The sequence below is a fragment of the Triturus cristatus genome, chromosome 2_2, assembly GCF_964204655.1.
Source record: "Triturus cristatus chromosome 2_2, aTriCri1.1, whole genome shotgun sequence".
Lineage (NCBI taxonomy): Eukaryota > Metazoa > Chordata > Amphibia > Caudata > Salamandridae > Triturus > Triturus cristatus.
This window is the reverse complement of record NC_140582.1, coordinates 257,494,800-257,513,234: the sequence shown is the minus strand read 5'-3', so window position 1 is coordinate 257,513,234 and position 18,435 is coordinate 257,494,800. Positions and strand designations below refer to the sequence as shown.

The 18,435-nt window shown below is 44.3% G+C and overlaps 1 protein-coding gene across 2 annotated transcripts in view; it reads left to right on the top strand.

Moving 5' to 3' along the window:
• The window catches only part of SLC44A1 (solute carrier family 44 member 1), a 419,880-nt gene that overhangs the window by 375,293 nt on the left and 26,152 nt on the right, over positions 1 to 18,435 (top strand). For both annotated transcript variants that reach the window (XM_085641304.1, XM_085641303.1), the window contains exons 11-14: positions 1,206 to 1,362; positions 9,742 to 9,825; positions 10,594 to 10,731; positions 12,263 to 12,499. In XM_085641304.1, the coding sequence (XP_085497430.1) occupies positions 1,206 to 1,362; positions 9,742 to 9,825; positions 10,594 to 10,731; positions 12,263 to 12,499 (616 nt within the window). The remainder of the gene's footprint in view (positions 1 to 1,205; positions 1,363 to 9,741; positions 9,826 to 10,593; positions 10,732 to 12,262; positions 12,500 to 18,435) is intronic.

The window sequence follows — 18,435 nt, the reverse complement described above, 5'->3', positions numbered from 1 at the left end:
ATGACCAGCACATCCAAATTTTTTGATTTTACCTACTGTTCTAGCATATGTACTCACAAAGAACCAACTAGATCTCATTGACAAGCCTAGAATATGGCAACTTTTGTGGTGTTCAACCTTTTTGAGACGGTCTTGGATAAAAGAAACCAAGTCTTTCACAGCAGGTCATTACTCATACACTCAGTACTAGACTGATATCCCTACCAACTTGCACTTCAGTACACACCTCTCCCCTGTGTCGGCTGTCCCTTCCTGTTCTATCAAAGCAGCTCCTTCCTCCCTAATTCGCGTCACTCTGTCATTAGGGGATAATTTTACTAAGTTACACCATTGGAAGATCAGTTGCATCCCATCCTTCAGTAGTACTTAATTTAATGCATCTGGAGGCTGGCACACCAGTCCACAGTGAACGTTACCAGGGAGTGGGAGGGACGTGAAATTCCTGTAGATGATATGGATACTTTTAGATTGAGGACAGCCCACAGCTTGTAGTCCTCGCTGGAGCAAGCCAAAGTTGCTGATGAGAGCAGGCAGGAATGTTTTGAGCCTTTCTTGCCTTTTCTCAAGATGTAGTTACTTGCCTGCCCTCCGGCTCCAAAAGTTTTTCCAGTTGGCTATGCGTTTGTCAGAAGTGCAGAACAGCTCCTCTCTCACCAGTTCCAGAAAGTTCAGTTCTCCACTTGTAATAATGAAGGCAGAATTGAAGGGGAATAACAGTTGCTTGGTCTACGCTGCCGGATTAACCTGGAACAATGTGCTGGGCTCCTGTACTATCATAGCCCCTTCATTTGTCACAGGGCTCACTTCCTTAGTGCTGGAACCCAAACCTAAGTTTACAAGGGGAGAAGGAAGGTTAGTCAACTGACATGATTGATTAGTGCATCTCCCTTGAATATTAAGGTAGCGGTTTAACACTGAAGTTGCCTTTACCATAACATGCTCCTTTTGTTTTTGTACAGTGTAAACATATGGCCAAGAGGTTGAATTGTGGGTTAAGACTAGTGGTTCAAGTTGTGTGCTTGATTCAGAGATTGGTGATTGGAAATGAGCAATACGCTCAGGATTTGTTTTTGTTATAATTGTTACATAGATGCAGAGTTCAACCTCCATCAGATAACTGTGTCTGTAGCCCACTTTCTCTTTAGGTTTTTTTCTACTGCAGCTCTTGTGACCAAGTGTGTGTGCTGTGTGATTTGTTTTTGCAGGGATAAAAGTAATCTGCCGTTCATGCCTATCCTGGGCTCCGTCAACCGCCTTCTTCGGTACCATCTTGGCACAGTGGCAAAGGGAGCCTTCATCATAACGCTGGTGAAAGTCCCGCGAATGATCCTGATGTACATTCACAGCCAACTCAAAGGAAAAGTAAGGAATACGCTAAGTGGCACACTGTTTTCTGATTCCCTCTTGAGACGCTGCTGCCGTCAAGGAGGTTTTGTGTCATGTACACTGTAAGCGCAGTTGTCTTTTTGCTCTTTGGGACATCTAGAGTGAAGTTTTAGTTATTTAAGGGCTGCAGAACGAGCATACTTAAGATTTGCATCAGTGTGAATGAAGGTAGGCAAGACTCCTCACATTTAGTCCTTTACCTCTACACCAACAAGGGTCACATTTTGGTGCTGGTTTGGGATGTATAAGCAAATGTTATGGTTACAGGGAAGCAGAGTTTGACCAAATCGCCAAACTGATACATTTTGATGGATGCATCTGAAATGCTATTAGACTGTATGGTAGAGATCAATCAGTCTGTGACATTGGTTTTGCTGGCAGCTTCAGCCAAATACTTTGTGCAATTGTTATTGGTGCATGTTTGTTAGCCTGTTGCTATGAGCTCACTAATTCTAATAAATTACAGCGTGTCTACCTCAGTCATGAGAGTTGAAGGCCGCCAGTCCAGAACACACCACTGCCAGGAGAAATTGGCAAATATATTGTGAACATGTTAAGACACTTGTACAATATTGTATGGGCTTTTTTGCAGCCTAAATATGTACTTCACTTATCTTATCTGTATAGATTTACATATTACATTGTTTACTGTCTGCAAAATGTGTTTCTCAGGCCTGATTTCGTCCGTCTAAACAAGTGTGGGGGGAAGCCAATTGGTCTAAACTTCTTGGCTGCCAATGCACACCAGCTGACATTTCCAGTACTGTTGGCAGATGCTGTTCAGCACCAGCAGAAAGTTGCAACTGATAGGCCCGTCCAAAAAAGGAAAATAAAAAATAAAATAAGCGCTGAATGAGGTGAAGCAGGGAAGAGGTAGGGGGAAGTAAATGTCTTTAAAGCAGCGAGAATAACAGGGGAGCAGGGTGGAGGAAGCTATAGAGAAGTTGGGGGGACGGAAACAACTTTAAAATAAATTATTGCAAAAAAAGCAAATAGCTGTGGACGGAAGGATGGAAGTGGGGAGGACAACATGGAGAATGTGGAAGGTAGGGATATAAAGAGGAAATTAGCACATGGGGATAAAGGTATGGAAACACATGCATACCCATTAGGTGCTAAAGAAAAAAGTAGTAGCTGGAATGTGAGCAGTTGAAGGATACAGCCAACCAGTCGAAGAATGGTAAAGAAGCTATGTCCAGGAGAACAACCTCAAAAAGGAGGAATGGAAGCAATCTAATTAGAAGCAAGCAAATGAGTGGTAAGAAAGTCAACCAGTGGTAAGCAATGGGCTGGCTGAAAGCCAACTGTAAGTCTTGGGATTTCCACAATAGGTCTTTGATAACAGACAGTTGAAAGTGGTATGTAGGCGAGACCTAAAAAGAAAAGAACCAAATGAAAATCCTAGTGTTTCTCTTTCCTGCAGTCCAGTCAATTGTTTTCTGTTTTTCTGCCGTCCAAACAATTGCTGATGTAGTTAATAGTACAGTAATTCCATATATTTTGGCAATCACCATTTAGTATTGCAGATCAAATATTATTTTATAAAATAGGCTTCCCACCCCATGAAATATTAATTGTGGTAGAAATTTTAAGCGCTTCCTATGAACCCAAATTCATGCCAGACAGGGAAAAGTTCTAGTTGATGCAATTGTAGCTCTTTTCACAGGTCTTAAAAGATTGTTGCACCAGCAGAATACATCAGCACAGCCATTGATTATAAAGCACAGCAGTTATGCATTGTCTGTAGTATGACTACCCATTATGACGTCTGCTATATTTATTTAAACAAAGGTTTAAACGAAGCCTCCATGTCTGAAACATTGGTGAAAAATGAACTGGTAGTTGCTTAATGATGTTAGGCCCGTCTTTTAATCTTGTGAGTATATTTCCTTACACAACCAACTTGTGTCTAAGTGAAACTGCCACCTAGCATTAATGTTTGTATGAAATGATTCAATCAAAACTGACTGCTTTAAAGCAAGAAGACCTCAAAATGTGGACTAAAACCAGAGGGCAGTGTGTGGTCCAGTAGTTAAACACCAGTAGTGTAAATATTCTTGGTCCCCTGGCCCTAATTTAGGAGTATCACAAAAAGACAGAAGGCTTATGACCATATGAAGTAATTCTGAATTAGATTATGATGCCAAGCAAATTCACAGTTTTTGCCTGAGTACATTCTTTGGTAGCAGTGCAACCCTGGCATTGGCAATTGCTTAGTGGATTTTCAAAATGTAGATTTACAAGTGTTTAAGGTCTGTTGCACAGATTTCTACTGAGGTCTGATGCTACCAATACAACAGTCTTCCCTTTGGCCTATGTACATTAAGATACTAGCCATGGCAGCAGCATATATTCCTCGCCAGGTTGTAAATATTAAATCAATTTGTAATTTTATTTATTTGAATTGGTTCAAGAGCCATATATCAAGTACTATATACATTGTAAAAAACAGCATCTTATTACATTACAAAGTCAGCGTATTCCAGTGTTATAAATGTACATAATGCACTTGTCACATCCAATCAATCTTAATTCACCATATTAAATGGCTTCCCTATGCTTAGCTAGGCGGTGGATTTCATGACCGATCTTTGCATCCTTTAAGCATTATGTATGGTGCTGTCATACACATAATGTTTGGGTCTGCAGTAATCAATCAAAGGATAGGAACTTGTGTAACCATCTCACTGGTATTTCAAGAAAGACTGGCTTGAGCAATGTTTTTGGTAAATTATTTCAGCTCATTTGTATTCCCCAATGACTGAGTCTAGTGATAACTATCCAGATGTAAATTGAACATGGGGTGTCTTTGCTTTGAACATACAAACAAATATGTTCAAAAGATTTTCAAAATTTTCAAAACTCAGTTTTGATTTATTATAGAAATCGGGGACCCCTACCAGATTTCTTCGACTTGAAAAATTTGTAGTTGTCCGCCCTGTCACTGAACCAAAGTTGTTTTGTACCAGACCCACTTTATGCAGCATGGTTGTGAAACTCCAAGTCGTTATCAGCCTATGTATGTCAGCCTGGAGCTTGACTAAGCTAGGGGATTACAATTCATTAGGCCAGTTCTGGGTAGTTTCAATCATGGGTCTTCTTCCTTATGTGGGGGTGTTACCATCAAACACCTTTTTCACATTTGTCGGCAATACTATCTGCATGGTGGTTCCATAGAGTCCTTGGGCTCCTTGCAGTCCATTTATCCCATCATGCCACATGGAGGATAAGAGTGAGCCTCGACTTAGTTCACCCATTTAAATCTGAGTGCAGATATACTCTCAAAGTAACTTTGATTTCTCAATGTCTCCTTTTAGACCTGCTTTGATGAACTTTGGAAAAGCATGCACCCCAAAGGGAATACTCCCTCAGCACACTATTATCCTAATTCTGATGCTTATCAAAAGTAGCGCCAAATAGCACTATCTCAAAAGTAAATAAAGTGTTCTTTCTACAGTTTTGCATCCCCCAAATGCATGCGTGCAGCCCCAAAAAAGCCTTTTCTGTATTCCCTTGAAAATTTTCCTTGATTTCAAACTACAAAATGTTGTTCCTCCTTTTCTTTCAAATGAACCTACATTTATTTACCATCCTCTGCATGCCTCATCTTGAGCACAGTCTACTCTAAATCATATGCATGTTGCCTTAATCCCTCTTATTATATTTCTGCAAATTGTCCTTACCTCATTTCAAAGTTCATAAAACCCCTATGACCAAGCAATTCCTAATCTCCTGTAGCGCCTCTAGTAACACCCCCAGCCATTAACATGCATGTACAAGTTCCTTCCCGCTAAAGGTCACTCCTAACTCGGGTTAATCTAATCTGTCACATATAAACTGTAGTAAGTGCATGGAATGCTTTCATTCAGAGCACCAGTAACTAACAGTTACCACTCGAAAAAAAAATCTTGGATTCGAGAGCAGCATATTTCCTTGCATAAATCACTTCAATGCCTTGGGGGTAGTGGTCAGACTGTCCATTGTAATTCATGGAGACTGCATACAAATTCCTTTATGTTGCTTGACCCTTTTGAACTCGCGTAGGATGGAAACAATTACAGGTTATACTAATCACCCGTTACTGTACCAGTCCACAGCAATAAACCACCCATCACAAACTGAACAGTCTTGGAATAACTTAGGAGACATGCCACTGACCAGTGGAGGATTTTAATGTAGTCTATCTCTGCTGGTTCGACGAGCTATATACTAGGACTGCTTCTTGGCATCTCACAATGATAGTTGGGTGCGAGATATTAACGAAGTTATTCCCTGCAGATCTTGCCACAATTTCTTCCTCCAACCTATGCCTACTTAGGACCATAAACTATAGGAAAAATGTATGAGACTGGACAACAGGTGTAGTAACCAGCTACGTAAGTTATGATCATGAGAAATACCATAAAGGGACACGCAGAGCTGTTCAAAGCTGCCAGCTTACTGAAAACCATAAACTCTCTCTCTCTCTCACACGCACTCACACACACTTCTTTATCTATCACACTGGTAAGTGTGGCATCCCTGATCATGATAACTGTAGGAGAGTAGGATATGCTTCTTATAGTTACCCCCACTTTTTGTTGATGTTTCACTGTTTTCGACTTAGTCTGGCTGGGATCCTGCTATCCAGGACACCAGCCTAGCTGATTTCTCTTTAAATTGATTGCATGTACTTTAGGTACACTCCAGATTGGATACTGGGGTACCCTTATCAGTCCCCAGTATATGGTATACTATGTACCCAGGGCATAGGTACTCCAGAGGCCTCTCAGGGGCTGCAGCCTGGGAGACCATTCAAAATGACACCACAGGTCTGCTACAACAGCCTGTGTAAGGTGGTGCATGCACCCCTTACTTAGATATAGGTTCACTATATCTTGTCCATATCACTGCACATATAAACCTATCAGTCACCCCCTATGGCAGGCCTTATCAATCCTGAAGGCAGGGTGCTGGGTTTTATGTGAGAGGGTGCACCTGCATGAGCAGAGCCCCTCTGCAGCCTTCGGAACCTATATTCCAGGGTTGTTTGTGATGCAGCCAACCCTATATACTTAAGTGCTATATAACCTTGCGGTAAATGCTAACTTTAAAACGGCTGCATGGAAACTTGTTGTTTTTGGTGTCAAACACCTTGGAATCATACCTCCACACCAGTAACTGGTGTGGGAGGTATGATTTCTCCCTCCTAGAGGGAGAAATATGACAACACCGGTACACCCGGTACCAGCTTTCTTGACCCTGGCATCACAAAATGGATGCTGCCTGCCACAGACACGAGTCTGCCCTCCTGCTGCTGGACGAAACTCCGGCAGAGGAAGGCTGGACAATAGGTTTCCTGTCACAGAGAGGTGTGATCACTTCCCAGACGGCTTTAGTGTATTGGGGCTGTGTGGGTGCACTCTGAGAGTGCTTTGATGTCTGCACTGGGGGCACATTTGGTGTCCCTGTGCATAGTTCAGCTCAAACCGGTTGCAGGAGCCATTTGCTCCTGCTCTGGTGCGACACTGGACAAAGGACATGGGTGTAGCCACCCCTCTGTCCTGACCCTCCCACAGGTGGGTCCCCAGAGTTTGTCCCACCCCTTCCTTGGGTATAAAGTAGGAACCCTTGAATGCAGGACTTTAGATTTACCTAGACGAAACTCTGCTACAGAAACCAAGTACTTCGACTATCTACACTATGCTGGATGACTGAAGAATCTCCCTTGGAGTAAAGCAGTTACTCCCCTGCAAGGCAGGCACCTTAAACGAATCTGACCGATTTGCAACTCCCGAGCTCCTGAGGACTCCGAAGATTTCTGCAACGCAGGAGGGGTGTTCCGAAGTGTCCCCCCGAGGTCAACTAGTGCTCTCAGCAATCCTGAGACCAGAAGCTCTCGTGGGGACCATGCAACACGTACCCCTGTGCACCGTGTCCATTTGCAGCAGCATATGCTTTTCGGCGATCCCTGAGGCTGTGCTTTGGGCTACTTGTAGTCCTGACCCAGAGCAGTATTTCCACTGAAGATTTCCGGCCTACACTCCACAAGTGTTCCGTGGGCTGGTATTTTATGATTCAGCTCGAGGTCCCTTCGCGATCCCTGGTCCGTCGACCTGTGGGTCCCTGTGTAGGTAACTTTGACTTTCCGTTGGCTTTCCTGGTTGCTCCAGACGTGCCCTGACTCTCCAAAGCTTGGAGAGTCCCCAGAACCTTTACTGGTCCTCACCGAAGCATCTTTCCTCTGACCGCGTGGGTTGCAGTTGCCAAGGCTTGTTGGTGTTGAATCCGGACACTGACCCCCCCCCAGCACTCGACATCCTTCGTGGGACAGCTCACCTCCGGACTTTGGTCGTCATCGACGTCTCCTGGTCCCGGTGGCTGCAGAGTCAAGCTTCACCTCTTCTCACCTGAAGCACCCGACATCGGTGGGCATTCGTCTGCCGTGCCCCTGGTCACTGTGAAGGGACCCAGCCTTTGTCCCTTCTGCTTTCAGGTTCTTCTCAGCTTTGATCCAGGCTTGGATCACACCGGACACTTCTTATCTTCCCGGCAGCAGCACTTCTTCGCATCACGCCATTGAAATCAACAAGTGTTTCCGACACCACTTGACCCCTATGCACCCGGCTCCTCTGGGATAGGTAACACGGGTACCTTGGTACTCTCAAGGGTGCTGGCCTTAGAACCTTCTATGTTCCAAAGGGTTTGCTTGAAGTCCTCTCCTAAGTGTCCTTAATCTTTAAAATTCCAACCGCGACTTTCCCATAGAGTTGTACGGAGCTCGTGTCTGTGCTCTCACACTGCACCCATCCTCTGTGGGTCCCCTGTGTCACTATTTTGGGTGGTGCCTTGGGGTCCCAGCGATTTTCCTTTCTCTAGGCACTGTGTCTAGTCAAGTCGTGGTTGTTATACCACTTTCTTAGTATATGGTTCGGTCTCCCCCTGGAGCCTGCTGTTTATTGTGCTATTTACTGTCGTTCTAGTGCTTTGATATTGTGTGCCTTGTTCTCTAATCTGTTAACGAGGTTAGTAGAGTGTGTTTAGTAATAAATACATATATTTTATATATTCCTTGTGTGGTTCTCCTTTCCTTTTGTCATTCAGGAGGTTATAATCTGGTAAACCAAGCTGCTTTACATTCCTTCGAGACCAAGCCTGAGGACTGCTCTCCATAGCTACCACTAGGATTGCTTTCAATAAAGGTGGTCTTTAACCTAATCATCAATAAGGGTCGTTTGGACTGGTGCAAGGTGCCCACTTTAACTAGTGGACAGCATATACCAGGCCAACTTCTCACAACAACCGCCCCTCGCTGGTCATCATGCTCAACATGGAACAACTGCCTACATAGGGTCAAAATAAAGGCAACATACTTCCAACTACATACACTACACATTGTAGCATGCTGCCCATGTACGCAGAGCGCTTCAGCCCCCCACGTAGGAGTATTAAGCACTATAAAATTCTATTTTCCAATAGTAGTTCCTTAGAATGTGGTTTCGGATCCACTAGCCAGAAGAAAGGGGAGGGGATGTTCATCAGTCTTTGAGAGATCATAAATTTTACTGGGAGCAAAATGGTTGTGTTCTTAATAAGAGACCACAATAGTTGTATATTACCTCAGGTGATGCGTTGGTACGTACTTCCACGCTCTCCTGGCAGCCAGAGAGAGCAAATAGGACTTCAAACTACATCTTCCTTATCGCAGCTGATCTCGGAGTAACAAATTTAGCGGCAGATAGATCGAGCTGATTTTATGATTTGTGGTCCTGTTGTCTCCTATTAGGTGTTTTAAAATCTTTGAATTTTCTCATTTCCACCAGGCACAGTGCTAAATCACTCAACAATGGCTATGAAATGCACTAGGTGCTTTGGTGATGAACTATTTGCGAATTCTTCTTCATAAACTTCCTTGTGTTTTAAAGATTAACAGTCTTACTGAAGTTCAAGAGCATTATCCATAGTTCTCTAGTGCTTATTGCTCAGGGTGGGCACTCTAGCTCTGGTTCTCACATCTCAAGATGTTGGAACTGCATCTCCCAAAAGAGCAGAGATTCATACTGCTATAGGGATAGAGGTTTATGTAGCTGACATTTTCTGTTGGACACTGGGTAAGCTAACATTTTCTGTTGGACTCTGGGTAAGGAAATTAACCCTTAATTAACAGAGCTAAATACACTGTCATTCTCTCTTCTGGCATTTCGACAGAAGAAAGTTTGCTGGATGGAAGTATATAGCTTGATGTTTCGTTCAGAAACGGTATAAGGGACCACAAGCAATGCAGTTATACAGCCGTTGATTTAGCTCTTACTCATTTGTGATTTTTTTTTTTGTATTGATCTTTTTTACGGATTATAATTTTTATTTTATCTCTAGGAAAACGCATGCGCCCGCTGCATGCTGAAATCCTGCATCTGCTGCCTATGGTGCCTTGAAAAGTGCCTCAGTTACTTAAATCAGGTAAGACTGCAAAATGCTAATAGGTTTCTGCATTGCTTCAGCTTTTATTAATTTTCTTGGTAACTTAAAATGTTTATATTTTGGTGTCCCATTTCTAGACGACGACAGCACATTATTGCACCACTTTTGATACTATTGGTGTTCATAGCCTATTTTGCTGCTTGATTGCTGGTTAATTTTGATGTTTTGATCTAACTGTTTTTGTCGACTTACATATATGAATGTATTCAATAATTTGCCAATGAAAAAAATGTGAATATTGAAGTACAAGTGTAGCAATAAGCATGCTTCTCAAAAGTAAATAACTTGTCAGGGTTGAAGATTTTTTTTATGAGGAATTACATAGTTGCTAAATGATTACTTTTATGTCAACCAATTAAATGTTAAAAATCTGGCAATTTTGACAAGAACTAATGACTTCTTAATGTGTTTCTTGTGAGTGCCGGTGATTACTTGGTTTTGAATTTGATGCGCGACTTTTAATTTTGTGCAGTAATTGTTTGAAAACTCTGAACAATAAATGATTTCCATTGCTGCAAATTCTCTCTGCATATAAGAGGGCCCATGGTGGTGCTGGGATGTGAAAAGGGAAAAAAATGACTTGTCCTGATCTTTTAATTTTCTCATGTAATACGTTGCATATCTCATTTACTGGCCCATTATTGTGCTTTATGACGTTTAGAACAATTTAATCCAATTTGTAAATAAGCCCACTTGGATATTCTTCCTATGTTCTGGTTTGTCTAACAGTGGTAATATTTATTCCAGAATGCATATACAGCCACCGCCATCAACAGCACCAACTTCTGCACATCAGCTAAGGATGCCTTCATCATTCTGGTGGAGAATGTGTTGCGGGTGGCCACCATCAATACTGTTGGAGATTTTGTGCTGTTCCTTGGCAAGGTAAGCAAAACATTCTATCAATTGACAGTCTCTCACAAAGGGTTAGGGATGTAGGATCTTAGGCAGACAGTCCAGTCAGAAAAAATACGTTAATATTTAGGGTGTTGACTGTCGTCACTTATAACAGAATGCATTGCAAGGAACATCATCTGATAAATGTGTAGTATACATTGCCCCCATAAGTTATCATTAAAAACATTTTAAGCAGCGGACTCTTAAGCTGACGTTTGCACGTATCTTTTTCCACTCCTATGCTTCACATGATTTCCTTAAGTCAGTGCATCAGGGTGCATCACAACTATTTAAGATCTTGTGTTAGTCAAATAACCACTTGCGTAACGCCCTTGCATTCATTCTGTCAGTAGATTTGTAGAGCAACCTCCGCATCTGCTATGTCGGGGATACTGGGGTGAGGGCTAGAGAAAGGGATGCGGAACAGAGGTGTCTGGTGGGCTGTTGGAAGTTCAGGCGGTGGTTCAGGTAGGTTGGTCTGCAGTTGTGTAGGGCCATGAAAGCATGGGTCAGGAGCTTGAACTGGCATCTTTTCTGTACAGGGAGCCCTTGGAGTTCCCTTCGGTAGGGTGTGATGAGGGTTCATCTAGGGAGATCCAGGGCGAGTCTGATTATGGCTTTTTGTATGCTTTGTAGTCGGAGCAGGAGGTGAGCTGCGATCCCTGCTTAGAGAGCATTGCCTTAGTCCAGTCGGCTGGAGATGAGGGCCTGGGTGATGGTGTGTCTTGAGCTTAGGGGTAGCCATTTGACTATCTTATGAAGCATGTGGAGGATGAAGAAGCAGGAGGAGGAGACGGAGTTGACCTGAGTTGTTATATTTAACTTGTTGTCCAGAATGAGGCCTAGGTTCCCAGCATGGTCAGTGGGGGTAGGAGTTGATCAGAGTTCTGAGAGCCACCAAGATGCATCCCATGTGTAGCTTTTGTTTCCAAAAATCAGTACCTCTGTCTTGTCCGAGTTGAGCTTCAGGCAGTTGTCCTTCATCCAGTTGACGTCTGTCATGCAGTTGTGGAAGTTGGTCTTGGTGGTGTGTTCGGAGGTTGCGATTTCAAATATTGTTGACATGTTTCTTCTGGAAGCTGCAATATACTCTGTGTGCTAAAATGTTAATTTGAACATAATATATGCAATTCAAGAGGTGTTTTGTACATGACTCTGACGTTTTCCTGTCCATTTCCCCTTGTTCTTACCTAGACAGCTAACCACACTACAAAGCTGTACAAATAAGACTGTTACATTGGGTAGACAAAGACATAACATTTTAGATTGTAGGCACCTGGTGGTGGGTGGATCAGGGATTCAGAACCAGGTGTTGGCTGTACAGTGTCCTCGCCAGAGCTTTGGAAATCTAGATAGAGCTAGCCATGTGGAGGGCACAGAAGGAGTAATTCCGTATTTTAAAGACCATCTTTCATTGCAAGTACCAATGTCCTGTTCAATCCGGTGTTCCCTATTAAGAATTATGTTTTTGATAAGTTCACTGTACTAATTGCCTGTCATGTTTGACACCCTCCTACAGATTCTGATAGTATGCAGCACTGGATTAGCAGGGGTTATGCTGCTGAACTCCCAGCGCGACTACACTGTGTGGGTACTGCCGCTCATCATAGTCTGCCTTTTTGCCTTCCTGGTCGCCCACTGCTTCCTGTCCATCTACGAGATGGTCGTCGATGTCCTTTTCCTGTGCTTCGCCATCGATACCAAGTACAATGACGGCAGTCCTGGCAAAGAATTCTACATGGATAAAATTCTCATGGTGCGTGCTGTTTCACTTACTACATACATATCGTTCATTATCACTGATATGAGAAGTATGAAGAGTAGTGATAGAAGACTCATGATAATGTGCTGTTGACACATTCCCCACAATCCTCTATACACCACCTTTCTCCTTATTCTCCCCATACTGTTGCCATTGCCAATCCTAAAAAGATTTCACTCTAAACTTAAAGTACAAGCAAAATTTGTGTGAGTATGCTCGTTTTCACAGGGGAAAATCTTGAACTATTGAAGCATAAAAGTGAATCGTCCCTAGTAAACGTTACACTGAAAATTCCAATTTTGAATGGAGGAACGCTTTCAAAGAGTTTAACTACTGCTATTCACTCTGATTGAATTAAAACCCATCATTTTTCATCAAGGTTTTCTATTGGGGATTTAGATCTGACAATGAGATCTACAATATGTAAAATACATCCATTAATACAGCTGTAAAAAGGAGCAAAACAAGTTACAAATATTACATCACATTAATTAATTGACAGGAGAATTGATCATCCCCATAGCAGGTTTAACAGTTGTAATTTTAAAACATCGTTTTGAGAATCCTTGTTGATGGAGCCTTATAACAGGACAGACCAATATAACATGTTTGATAGTCTGAAACCCATTATAACATAAAGGACACATTCTTTCCTCCCAAACTACATTCTGCCATAAATCCATCACAGTTTTAAAAGGTAAAGATTTTAACCTGTAAGCATTATACACCTTCTCACCCTGTGTTCCAGTTTAAATACACTTGAACTGCTGCCGGACATGATGGAGTGACACACTGGAAGCGAGGTTTCACTCTACATAAAGCCATATCATTTTCTAATGATACTTTTGCCATGGCAAGCTTAAAAATATTTTTGAGGTGGACATAGCTCATTCTGAATGTCTGTTCTAGTCAGTGAAAAGTGCGTAAGTGCAGATAAAACATTAGATACAAAACGGAGCGGCCTTTATAGTAGAAGTGAGGCATTCCATGGACTTAAGACTCCTTAGAGACTTTTCCTTTGCATGCAGAATACAGTGACACCATCATAGAATGGCGGCTAGTCCTCTTATGTAAGTGCTCACTGATCTAAGTTCTAGCCGTAACACATCTATCGAGACCATGGATTTTAAAGAGCAAATAGTGCGATGAATCTTCCCCTCCACCTTACGCATAAAGTAACATTCCTTAGTATGTATTGTCTCTATAGCTTATACAAGGGTCGACAGAATCTTCATTTTGCATACTGTTAGGAGATGATTAAAGTGCCTGTGACAATCACTCTGAATGGGATTCAATCCCATCATTTATCGCCACAGTGTGCCACTCGGAGAGCCACCTTATGCAAATTATTGCTGGCCCTGCTCATCATTGAAAAAGTCCATATGTTATTGCCAGTCAGGGCCCGGTCCAGAATGAACCACAAGCAGCCCAAGATACGTTTCAGTCTGATTAGGCCTTGTCAGTCAGGTTAGATCAGATCCTATGATACAATGAGTAAGGGATTATGTCTCTGCATATCATTGGCCACTTAAATCACACAGAGGTGTTGGGAGGAATGCTTGCAAATATTCCAACTAATAGCAGTCACTCTGGGTAGCCTTCCAACCCATTGTTTCTTTGCCCAGTGTGAATAAGACAGGGCTCTGTCTAGTGGTATGGTGGGTCAAAAAAAGTGGACTGCAATGCAGCCTTGAGCGAATGCCTGTGGCTGAGATTAATTCAAGCATATCCAGTCATCACCTTGATTTTTGTCTTAGTTGATACTCGAAGTGTGATGGGTATGGCCTAAAATGTGCTCACAGTGCTGAAGGACTCAAGCTGCACCTTATTGGTGTAGCTCAAATAGGAGAGCGTGCCTGCCATTTATGGACTGTTTCATGAGGAGCCTGGTCAGTCCTGATTTGCAAAGCGGTGGGGGGGAGGGGGGGCACTGTCTAGAGTTATATTATATGTGAAAAACAAATGACTGGAATACAGCCCGAGCAGTTACCAGTGGCTAATATTCATTCAAGTATTCCCTCAATCGCATTGTTGCTTCACCTAGTAAAAGTATGCCTTATCACACCGTCTGCCATTTCAATAAGCCTAGAGTGAAATTTTTCTGCAAGCTCATTGTGTGTGCTCCAGATTGTCATGCAGAAAGTATCAATTCTAATCTGTGATGGGGGCATGGCCAACCGCGGATTAAAATGGCCGCACCTTGAGGCGGCTCCGTCCAGGCACACCCATTCCAGAGGAAATTTGCCTAATGATCCGAGAATGCTGACGTTGCGGAAGCTGATTCATACCATGGAACCCAGCGAGAGTATTTAGAGCCGAGAACCGGGCGGGTTGAGCAAGGGGTGGCTGAGATCAACTTGATGACACAGCTGGCCTGGAGACGCTGCGCAGACTTTAGGGGAGGGGCGTACTGGTCCAGGCGCTCAGGGTGAATATCGACCTACGGCGTTGTGGTGAGTGAAACCACTGGCGGCACGTACGAGCCTAGTGAGGCCTGGATCGTGGTCAGCGAAGGCTGGTGCCTGAGTCCCGTCTGCCCCTGGTGACGCATTAAATCCGGTGAGCGTAGCACCGGAAAGGGGAGCAGCTCTGAGAGGGATTGACTGTGGCTTAAATCGCCGGATCGAGACCAGCGCTATGAGACCCGTGCTGCTTGCGTCTGAATAGGAGATCTAGGGGCGGCAAGGGGCCTAGACACTGACCGCATATACCCTGAAGCCCAGAAGGAGTTGTTACAAATTAAACGGTTGAGCGGGATACCCACTAAGTTGCTCCCGTTCCACATTGTCCCGGAGGAAACACAAGTCCGGCTCCCCCCGATCGAAGAAACGAGCGCCCTGGTGAGCACAAAGTGTTTGGTGAAGATCCAACTACAATAAACTACAATAAACCGCTGCTGGAGGGTCGTGAGAGGCGCGTTTGGTGACCGGTCTCGGCGACCTGGTCAAAGACGCTTCCTAGCAGGCAGCCAAGTGGGATTTTGATTGAAGACACTGGGGTTGCTGTTTCTCGCTACCTGGCTTCTGTAGTTCTGCCCTTCCAGCGTCATTCATAACTGGCACCGCTCTGCAGCTTTGCTGAAAGACTGCCTTTTCTTCCGCATTTAGAAGGGAGCAAAGTGGTGGTGTTGGCCTGAGGGCTCTCTCGTCCTGAGGCTACAACGGCGGCAAGTGGGCCTGGGAAGTAGCCGGCTGCTCTGAAAGAGGAACCAGGGCTATTCCAGCGGCTTGTCGTCCGAAGAAGAGCTGGTACAACATTGAGGGAAACCACACACTCTTATAGTTGATTTGCTCAAATGGCCTAAAGCAGAACGTGGTGGCCAGCATAACCGTCTGAGTCGTCCTCGTGGGAGGACAGAATCTTGAAGCACTGAGTCAGTGACATAAAGAAACTACCAGACTGGTTTCGCTAACTTGACCTGGGGTCTGCACGGATCAAAAATGGCCGGAGGTCATAATACCAAGTCCTCCATGCAGGCCAAACTGAATAAGTACGCTTGGGGTAAGGGCACGGGCCCCAAAGACAGGGATACAGAAGTCCTGCCGGAGAAACAACTGGAAGTTGCTGGTGCTCAGGAGCTGACCCTTCACGATATAATGACAGCCATCACGACGATGATAATGTCACTGGAGTCCAGGATTGTGTCCTCAGAAGTCTCTTTAATAAGAGCAGATATGCGTTCTATGAACACCGACTCAAGGACGTTGAATCGAGTGCAGGATCCCTAGTCAAAGATATGACCACTCTCCAACAGAAGGTGAACAATATTCAGGCCCGCAGTGAAAGGATGGAGGCCCAGCTGGATGAGTACGAAGGGCGCTCAAGGCGCAATAATGTGCGAATACTTGGGGGTTCCAGAACGCGCGGAGGGGCAGGCATTGGACTTGTTTGTGGAGGAGCTGGTCACGACTTACCTAAAGCCCACAAGACTGTCCAGATTCTTTACAGTCGAGAGAGCACATAGAGTGCCCTAAGGCAGGCCAAAACCTGGTACCCCCTTGTCCCCCTCCCCCCCCCCCTCCCCCCTCCCCTTAGGCCTATAGTGGCGAGAGTTTTCAACTACAGGGACAGAGACATCATATTACAAACTGCTCGCACAACACCTCCAATTGAATTTAAAAACCGTAAAGTGACTTTCGTTCCAGCGTTCCAGATTTTACCCTCAGGGTACAACGTCCGCAGCGCAGCTTCCTCGAAATCAAAAGCGCACTGTGAGAGAAAGACATTAAATACGCAATGCTCTTCTGGCCAAGTTGAGAGTGGAATCGGAGGGAAAGGTTTGGTTTTATGTTACCCCTGAAGAGGCATGGGATTGGCTGGATGGCTGGCAACTGGCCGGGAAGAAGAATCACCAAAGCCAAAGGGGCACATCGAGGGGAACAGGGGACGAGATCTCCACCGGGCGAGACCACGGCGGTTGAGGAGCAAATAAGGACTGGTCTGTATGCTTCACTGTACTTTCAAATGTCCCATAGAAAAAATTTCTCTGGGCCGGTACGAACTCGACCCTCCATGTAAGAAACAAGAGAGGGTGATGCATCTAGTGCGAAACTTTATTGAAGGTGTGAAACTGAATAATGTCAATTAACGACGATGTCGATGGGTACATCGGGACATTGATCCAGTATTTCTCTAAAGTAGCTGTCGAACGGTTGTGGGGTTGGCACAGGTACCACAAGTTACAGGGGTGGGCGATAGGCACTCTGCAAGTTTGGGGTGGCGGGAGGTTCCAATACCGCCATGCAGAGAAGCAGGGAGGAGGGTGAAGTTAATTGCAACAAGGGGGGTGGGACTCCAGTCACTGAGAATCTCCGATACACGTTATGTCAAGCACACTACAGAACAGATTAAATACTCTGGTGACAGGAAGGGGGCGGGGGGGTAAGGGAAGTTTTGGTTCAGTTCAAGAATAGTTTGGACAGGATTGACAACAGACGAAAAACTGGCGAGACTACAATTAGTAAAATTGACAAGGTGACATTTACAGGTGGCAGGGTTTGGTGGAGGACAGACATGGAACATAGCGATGGGACGTGCTGGGGTTTCTCCTTGAAAATGCAGACTCACTTTAAGCAAGTATGGGGTCAACATCTAAACAAGAACTTAAATTGACTGTTGTCCTGGAATGTAAACGGACTGGGGGACAAAATAAAAAGGGGAGTAGTGCTCCAATTCATAAAACAGCAGTCCCCGGTGATTATTTTCCTACAGGAGACACATTTACTAGGGAATGCATGTAACGCACTGTCAAGATGGGGGTTCAAACTCGTGGCGCACTCTGCATTTGGTTGCAGATCAAGGGGTGTGGGTATAATGCTTCAGAAAACTTTTCAAATGACGATCGACCGCAGATGGACAGATAAACTGGGCAGCTTTGTGGCAAACTCGGGGACGTGGGAGGGCCATACGCTAAACTTAGTCTCAGCCTACATATCGCCGGGTCTTCAGGACCCCAGCATTCAAAGATCTTGGCGACCTTCTTCTCGACCTACTGGAGGGTAGGCTAGTGATCGCGGGCGACTTTAACTCAATTGTCTATGATTCTTTAGATCGGTGGCCCCCAAAAGATGTGCCACCTACCCGTACACAAATTCACAATTTTCTGGAATCAATGGGTCTTGTGGACACATGGAGGATGCTCCATCCAATTGAACAACAGTATACTTTCTTCTCAGGTGCTCTTCTCGAAGCATGTCTAGGATACACTATATTGTAACACCGGCAGATCAGATGGAAAGGATTAGAGAGGTGAACCACCTCGCCAGGGATATATCGGATCACTCGCCCATCTGGTGCCTGATGGAGGGAGGCAAACCCAAAATAGGTAGGACGGCTCCTGTCAACCCGTGGTATTTTAAGATCCCCCAGATAAGAGAGTATGATAAGTAACACTGAACTCTATTTTCAAGAGAACGAAGGTTCGGTAGACT